Source organism: Solanum dulcamara, chromosome 2 (genome assembly GCF_947179165.1).
Source record: "Solanum dulcamara chromosome 2, daSolDulc1.2, whole genome shotgun sequence".
In the NCBI taxonomy this organism is placed as follows: Eukaryota; Viridiplantae; Streptophyta; class Magnoliopsida; order Solanales; family Solanaceae; genus Solanum; species Solanum dulcamara.
In genome coordinates, this window is record NC_077238.1 from 6045461 (window position 1) to 6053523 (window position 8063).

General features: G+C 38.1%; 1 protein-coding gene across 2 annotated transcripts; it reads left to right on the forward strand.

Annotated features, from left to right (window-relative positions):
- The first annotated feature begins 445 nt into the window (after positions 1-445).
- On the forward strand, positions 446-8063 carry LOC129880116 (uncharacterized). 2 transcript variants are annotated; one of them, XM_055953998.1, is made up of 6 exons: positions 446-683; positions 3025-3314; positions 3446-3624; positions 4363-4571; positions 4870-5683; positions 5776-8063. In XM_055953998.1, exons 4-6 carry the CDS (start codon positions 4365-4367, stop codon positions 7974-7976), a joined length of 3222 nt encoding a protein of 1073 aa, XP_055809973.1. In that variant the 5' UTR covers positions 446-683; positions 3025-3314; positions 3446-3624; positions 4363-4364; the 3' UTR covers positions 7977-8063. The 2 variants fall into 2 exon arrangements, with proteins under 2 accessions (XP_055809973.1, XP_055809971.1); XM_055953996.1 differs by lacking the exon at positions 3025-3314.

Sequence of the window (8063 nt, forward strand, 5' to 3'; positions counted from 1 at the left end):
TTATAAATTAAAATGTTCAATTAATATAATGAGGACCAGTTAAGATATCAAATATGCATAAATAAAATATATCGTTATAAAGAAATTTGATGTATACAAGGAATAAAAAGGAGGACATGATGTTGACAAATTTCATGTCACTGTTGTTATAGAAGCCTCGTTTGTTTGTGTGAAAGATTTTCTTATGTGGGAGCTCTCTTTTCTTTCTTCCTATTTTACAATAAATATAGTACAACAACACAACCTTTGAAGTCTCATAGAACTTCTGTCTGTCTTTCTCTCTCTTCTTCTTGATTTTCCCCTCTCTCTAAAAAAAAAAAACCTTTTTTTTCTTTCTTTCTGAGAATTTGTGGCCCCAGCATATTGAAATCTCCAATCTTTTTTCATTTTTATGAGTATCTGAGCTTCTTCAATGGTGTTATCAAACTACCTTTTTGTTCTTTCCATCTAATTCTTTCTTAATTAATTATTATTACACATTTTTATATTTAGTTGGAAAGTAGGGAGTACTTGTTATTATACTATTTATTACTTTGTCCACTTTTGTTCCTCTGCTGCTTCTTTTTTGGGGTAACTCAATTCTTAATGATTCTTGAATTTGTTGAATTGCTGCAAGTGTTGTTCATTGTTCAATCCATGAAAAAGGGTGTTGAGAACAAGTGTTTACAAGATGTGGGGTTGAGGTAAATTCTTGTATATTTTGCTTCTTTTTTTTAAAGATTTATTCTTATTTGACTTCAAAGACCCAAGAGCAGAATATTTCTATTTTTAGTTATTTATTTTTGGCTTTGTTTAACAAGTTTTGGATTTTATGTGTAATTGTGTTTATACATTTTCTTATGATATATAAAGTATTTCTTGTGTTATTTGCAGATTTGATTAAGTTCTTGAATTTTACTAGTGATCCTCTCTATTTGGGATATTTTTTTCTGGCTTTTGTGTTTATGATTTCTGCTTCATTTACTCTTATCAAGTGAAAAAGATTGGAACTTTGTTGCTTATAAAGTGATTTGTCTTGGATAAAGGTTGAAACTTTGAATTGCATGAGTAAAGATTGAGACTTTATTAGAAGAAAGACATATACTAGTTATTAAAATCCAATAGTACATTAAGATCCAATTTTGTGTGCTCGTACAAGATTGGTTGCTTGTCTTCATTAGCAGATTATGATAATTAGAGAGTCGAGGATTTTCGTGTGGCTTAGAGATGAATTTCTTGATTAATTGCAATCTCGACCATTGTCCGCTGTGTTGTTTGTTTCCTCTTGTATCCTTGTGCACTACATTGTGGTTCTAATTAATGATGGACAATACGAGTTGGTTTCTCGTAACTGTATGCTATAGGGAGCGTGTGAACGCAACTTTAACAAAACAGTAACTGAAAATGTCCATGAAAGTCTCGTGTGTTGTTGAATGTGCGCTCTAGGAGAAAAAAAGTTAGGATTTTTCCACATGTTGCTCGTGAGTCGTGAGAAACGTGTAAAGTAAGTGCATTACTTGGGCTGCTCTGGTGCAATTTGTCCTTTGAAAATCATGATGGTGATGTTTCTAAGAATATTTTTAATAGGTCTGTTTGGGATTATTATACTTGGTAGAAACACAGTTTTTTAAATTTTGTTTTACAAGGGCTTGGTAGAAACACAGTTATCTTTCGATGCCGACTACATGTTCCTGTATCTAAGAATTGTCACATGTTAAGCTTAGGAAAGAGTACAAAAGAGAACTCCACACGTTGCGTGCAAAGTATTCTACTACTGGAGATAATCTTGCATGTGCTGATCCGGTGTCATTAATTTGTAATCTATACAACCAATTACATGGAAATGTTAACAAAGCATTAATTACTGATTTATGTAAAGGGAAAGCCGTCAAAGTTAAGCTTTTGAAAGAATATACTTGAAGCAGGATAGTTTTTACCGTTTCCTCTTTTTGGGAAAAAAATCCTGAAAGAGTCTTCTCTTCATAAAATTCTTTGAGGCGTCTTGTTTGTCTTCATTAGTAGATTACGGTAATTGGAGAGTTTGGATTTGGTGTTGCTTAGAGACAAATTTCTAAATTAATTGCAATCTTGACCCGTGTCTGTTGTCTTGTTTGTTTCCTCTTGTATCCTTGTGCACTGCATTGTGGTTCTAATTAACGATGGACAAGGCGAATTGGTTCCTTGTTACTGTATGCATGCTATAGGGAGCAATTAATTTTAAGTCTTGAAGCCGTTGTGTGTGAACACAACTTTAACAAAACAGTAATTCAAAATGTCCACGGAAGTCTCACATATTGGATTTTGAAAGTGTTCTCTAGGAGAAAAAAAGCTAGGAGTTATTTTGTCCTTGTTGCCGATGAGAATCGTGCAGAGTGCGTGCAATAATTAGGTTGCTTTGTTACAATTTGTCCATTAAAAATCACGTTGGTGAGGTTTCTAAGAATATTTTTGGCAGGTCTATTTGGAATTGTTTTACTTGGTAGAAACACATTATCTTTCGATGCTGACTACATGCTCCAATATCCAACAATCATCGCATGTTAAATTCGACTCAAGAGAATTACATTAACTAATCAATCAAGGAATAGTTCATTAACTATCATTTTCCATTGTGATACATCTTTGAAGGTTGTTGTCATGTATGGTGGCTTTAAATAGAGAAAGTCGTCTTACATCTTGTGAGTCTATTTCTCATCTTTCCTCTATTCCTCTGCCCTCTCTCTCTATCTGTGTAAAAGAACTTTTAAAGAAATAGGGTAAGAAAGAAATGGAGGAAGATATCATTGGAAATTCTGTTTCTAAGCTTCAGATAGCAGTACTCGTATCATTTGTCAGTTATTCGATCATCCACTTTCTTATCCTGACTTGTGTATTACATTGTTGTATTGTTTGATTCTATTTTTTAAGTAGTTTGATGTAAGCGAGGAGTTTTTCCCCATATTGCTGATGAGAATCGTGCAGAGTGCGTGCAATAATTGGGTTTCTCTGGTGCAATTTGTCCTTTGAAAATCATGATGGTGAGGTTTCTAAGAATATTTTTCACAGGTCTATTTGGATTAAACATAGTTGTCTTTCGATGCGAAGTACATGCTCCAGTATCCAAGAATTGTCGCATGTTAAACATAGGAAAGAGTGCAAAAGAGAAGTTCACAAGTTCAGACATGTGTGTGCAAACTCTTCTACTCCTGGAGATAATCTTGCACGTGCTAATCCGGCATCATTAATTTGTGATCTGTACAACCGGTTACGTGGAACTTTTAAAAGCATTAATTGCTGATTTATGTGTAAAGGGAAAGTCATCGAAGTTAGATTTTGAAAGATGTACTTGAAGCAGGGTAGTTTTTTTCTTTTCGTTTCCCCTTTTTGGGAAAAACCTAAAAAGACTTCGTCATGACAATATCATTTCAATTGATTTTCTCTTCATAAAATTCTTCAACACGTCCTGATGTTCTTGTTTCTGTTTTAGGGTATAACCCATGGGACCGTCAATGAAGATATCCACTAGTTGGCAAAAATAATTCGTCTTTCAAGGCAAGTTAGGAGTTCTCTCAAATTAGAGAATCTCTAATTCTCAGAGTTACCTCTACACGAACATACAGGTCTCAACGCATAACTAAAAGACTCTTGAGGAACACTGGCCTTTAAGTAAGTGTAACAGCAACTTAGTCTTAAATATCTACTTGTGCTATCGATTCTCGAACCTGTTGTGTTTACTTTTTAGCTAATCCAGCAATCATTTCAAGATATGGTAGGTCTATTGATACAACTTTCTTTATGTTATTTAGATCTAAGTCCTTTTTTTATTATTTTCAATCATCGTGGTGTTGCACATGTAAACCAATGTATTTGGAGGTCTACGTAGGATATTGTTAAACCATCTTAGGCTCGTTCCCTCAATTTATCATCTTTGTGTGCTACAGAACATCTTTTTCTGAAGTCATTCTGTTGAATTTGACTTTCACTTTGTTAGTATCTTTGTATGGCGCTCCTATAGCACTCCTGTATTGCATGGCTATTTTGATACTATGTATGTTTTCATGTATCATTATAGTCTCCTTTTTCTTGGATAAAATTTTTCTTTTAATCCTCCTGGAATTAGATATTTGCATATCTGCATTTAGATACCAAAGTCCTGTCTAGTCTCGCTTAACCTTCATTTTGCTAAACGTGCAAGGAAATGTTGGCCCTCTCAAAATAGATGTGCTTTACATTATGCCTACAGGAGTTTGAAATGCCGTTGGTGTTTGCTGTAATGTGTTGGGATCATATGTTGTTAATAGATGTGTAGGTTCTGAATATCTCATCTTTTGAGAACAATTTCGAAGTTTATTCAGAATTAACTGTTCGGTTTTAATTAAATTCTTTGATGCCAAATCTTGGCAGGAATGGGAACACAAGTGCACTCTATGAGGGACCTTAATGAGGATGCTAACAGCAGCAGTTGGCCTCTATTTTATGGAGATAAGACCCTACCAAACGGGCAATATTGTAATGGTTTCACGCCGAGGACTATAACTGATGCATATCCAAGATATGATAAGGACATTCTAAAGCAGAAAATGCTTGAACACGAGGCCATATTCAGGGATCAGGTAATGCTTTTCTTTTCTGGAGAAGTTAGTTGGAACCTCGGAGAGGTAGTGGTAAGGCCTACGTACACTCTACCCTCCCCAGACCCCATTTTGTGGGTTTTCACTGGGTATGTTGTTGTTGTTGAAAAGTTAGTTGGAAATTTTGGTTTTCCGTATGGTTCTACATAGCCTAAAGGCCGTGGTCTCTTGGACCCTCCTGCTTCAAAATATCTTCATCTGCCATGTAACCACATAGTCCCTTTTCTGCCTAGTGTCAACAACGTTACAAAAATATACTTATGCAATGGTTTGCTTGTAGGTGGTGGAACTTCATCGCCTTTACAGGATTCAAAGGGACATGATGGACGACCTTAGTAGGAAGGAAATGCATAAACTTCGCTCATCAATGGAGCCATCATGTTCATCCAGTCACCTAGGATCTCAAGTACCATCTGAGGATGTCTGGAAATGGCACATCACAAACTTTCCCTTGGAAAATTCTAGTTATACTAGACCATCTACATCTGGAACTGAAATTGTTAATTCTCCCTTTAATTCTTCTAAATTGGATGGTGTACAGCCTGGTCGAGTTCAAATGCAAAATGGTGATTCTTCAAAAGCCTCTGATGTTTTAGAGGCTAGGCCCTCAAAGGTCAGAAAAAAGTTGTTTGATCTTCACCTTCCAGCCGATGAATACATAGATACAGAAGAAGGTGGGCAGTTGCGGGAAGATAATTCAGGATTTTTACATCCCAGTTATTCTGCTAATGAAAATTATGTAGCTCTTGAAAAGAGTGGAACAAAATTGTTTCTTGGTGGTGGTGCAAAGGGTGATAACCGAAAAAATTCTTCAACATCCAATTCGTGTTTGAGAAGCTCAATTGGGTTGGCTGACCTAAATGAACCAGCGCAGCTTGATGAAGCAACCGATCCTGTTGATTTTCTTGGTTATGGTAGTAATAATCATAAAGAGACTAGAAGCATAAATGCTTCTGCAAAATCAAATCCGTCGTTTGTAGCTTTGCCTTGGAATTCCAATTGTGCAGGCCCAAATGAGTCTTTAAGCAACCTGTACGATTGTAGTAGAGGCAAAGAGAGGGAGTGGTTGGCTTCAGCATATTTATATGAAACAGGTAGCAGTTCCTTCCGAAACTTTTGTATATTACTCGAGTTTAGCAGCTTCCGGAATTCATTTGTCCTTATCTTGAGTTGCTTCAAATTGCAGGTGGCATCAAAGGTAGCTCAGCTTCATTACTAAGAGGTCTTGAAGAAGACAAGATACCTGCAGCTTCCCATCAAGCAACGGTAAAGATTAACAGAGCCTATCAAGCTCCGGGAGCTCATCTAGTTCACCATATTAATAAGAATGGCATTTGGAAAGATAGAACGGGACATAGTTTAGATATGTCTCACAGAAATGGTGAGCAGTCTAACTATACTAAAGTGGGACCATTTGTTACTTCCAAGATGGCTAGTCCATATCCATGTGCAAGATCCTCCGAATTCAGCAGTTCATGGCCACATTCTGTCTCTTCTTGGGAGAAGCCAAATGGTAGCTTTACTCATAGGTTATCCTCTTTGCGTACGAGCTCATTCTTCAACTCATCTGCAGCAGTTGGTAAGGGTTCACAGTCATCTCAGAGCCAAATTGGAGACTATTGGCACACTAATGGCAGCAGTTCTAGGTTGCATCCAGGTTGTGCCGGTGAGCTACCCATCCGGAGTGGTTTCTACCATGGGTCCTCATCTGGGACAAAAGAATCACCAATTCATATCCCTTCAGCTCCTTTTGACTCTTTGAGCTACATTAAGGGGGACCGATTTACATCTGAACGTTCCTCTAATAATGCTTGGGAGAATTTTGTCATTAGCTCTAACAATACAGATGTGAAATCTGCTAAAGGATTCAACTTAAATGTGCTAGCCACAAGTGCACTCAGCGAGGAACCTCCCAGGCAAGATATTGAGTTTGGTAATGGAAAGAGAGAGTGTCAAGACCCTGTGACAGTGTTGCCGTGGCTTAAAGCTAAAGCAAATGGTAAAAATGAGGGCGTCAATACTAGGATAGATGGAACTTCAGCAAATTCTGGCTTTGTCCAGGCTTACTCTAACCCTCCTTTTTGCCAGAGTGATCCATCAGCTTTGGAACATCACCATATGAAGACCACGAAAGAAGTGGGCGAGACGCGACATGTAAGAAAAATTCTTGGTGTTCCAATCCTCGATATTCCCGTTACTTCCAGAAATGAGTCGTCATCGTCACTTGTTTCCTTCTCTGCTAATCTTCATTCGTCTCCACAGAGAAAGACTATCAGACATGAGAGGAGTATGGTGATCGACATTAATGTGGCTTGTGATATGGTTGAGCCCGAGGAACCTGATGCTGCAGAACAAATCGTTACTGAGAAAGTGATGGAGACAAAAACTATCAACATCAGGAATCACTTTGATTTGAATTCATGTATTACTGAGGATGAAGAACCAGTTTCTTCTGAAACTGATAAGGCCAATATGAAGACTATTCTGGATATAGATCTGGAAGCCCCTGTAGTTATGGACATTGAACAAGATAATTTGCCTGGAGAAGCTGATGACCAGCAACGTGAGGCATCCTCGCAGCGCACACAGGAGGAATTTCTCAGGACTGCAGCAGAAGCAATAGTTGCCATCTCATCATCCACTCATTGCACCGCAATAGGGGAAACACACAGTGATCCGTCTGATGATCCTCTGGAATCTCTACGATGGTTTGTTGATGTGGTCTCTTCTTGTGCAGCCAAGCTTGATAGTACTCCGTCTGGTAAAGAAATTTCAGGCAAGAACAACAAGATGATGGTTGCTTTTAAGGAAATAGATTACTTTGAAGCAATGACATTGCAACTAACAGAGACCAAGGAGGAAGATTACATGCCCAAGCCTGTTGTCCCTGAAGTCCAAACAGTGGAAGATGCAGGGGGCAGTTCACTAACAAACCGACCCCGAAGAGGGAATGCAAGGAGGGGAAGACAACGGAGGGACTTCCAAAGGGATATCCTTCCTGGCCTAGCTTCATTGTCAAGGCATGAGGTTGCCGAAGACATTCAGATATTCGGAGGGTTGATGAGAGCAACAGGCCATACTTGGAACTCCAGTTTGACAAGAAGGAATGGGACAAGAAATGGAGGTACTAGGGGAAGGCGGAAAAAAGTTGTGGACATCAGTACCCCTACCCCGGTGTTGACCACAACAACGACGAGCTCTCCACTAATGCTCCAACTTAATAACATTGAAGTCAGTTTGGAAGATACTAAAAGCCTAACAGGGTGGGGAAAGACACCTAGACGCCCTCGGAGACAAAGATGCCCTGCAGGCAATCCTCCGGCTGTCCTGTTAACTTTAAACAAGGGACAAAGCGAGGCTGTAATTTCATCCATTCATCATTTATAGAGATGACATTAATCGATTAACGAGTTTAGGGAGCTTTGTTAATGAATTTCAGGTGTCATTTTACATGTTTTTGTTCTTACTCCATAA

Coding starts and splice junctions, on each gene's coding strand:
- LOC129880116 (XM_055953998.1), top strand. CDS start 4,365: ATGGGAACACAAGTGCACTCTATGAGGGACCTTAATGAGGATGCTAAC. Junction 4,572..4,869: donor AGGCCATATTCAGGGATCAG/GTAATGCTTTTC, acceptor GTTTGCTTGTAG/GTGGTGGAACTTCATCGCCT. Junction 5,684..5,775: donor AGCATATTTATATGAAACAG/GTAGCAGTTCCT, acceptor TTCAAATTGCAG/GTGGCATCAAAGGTAGCTCA.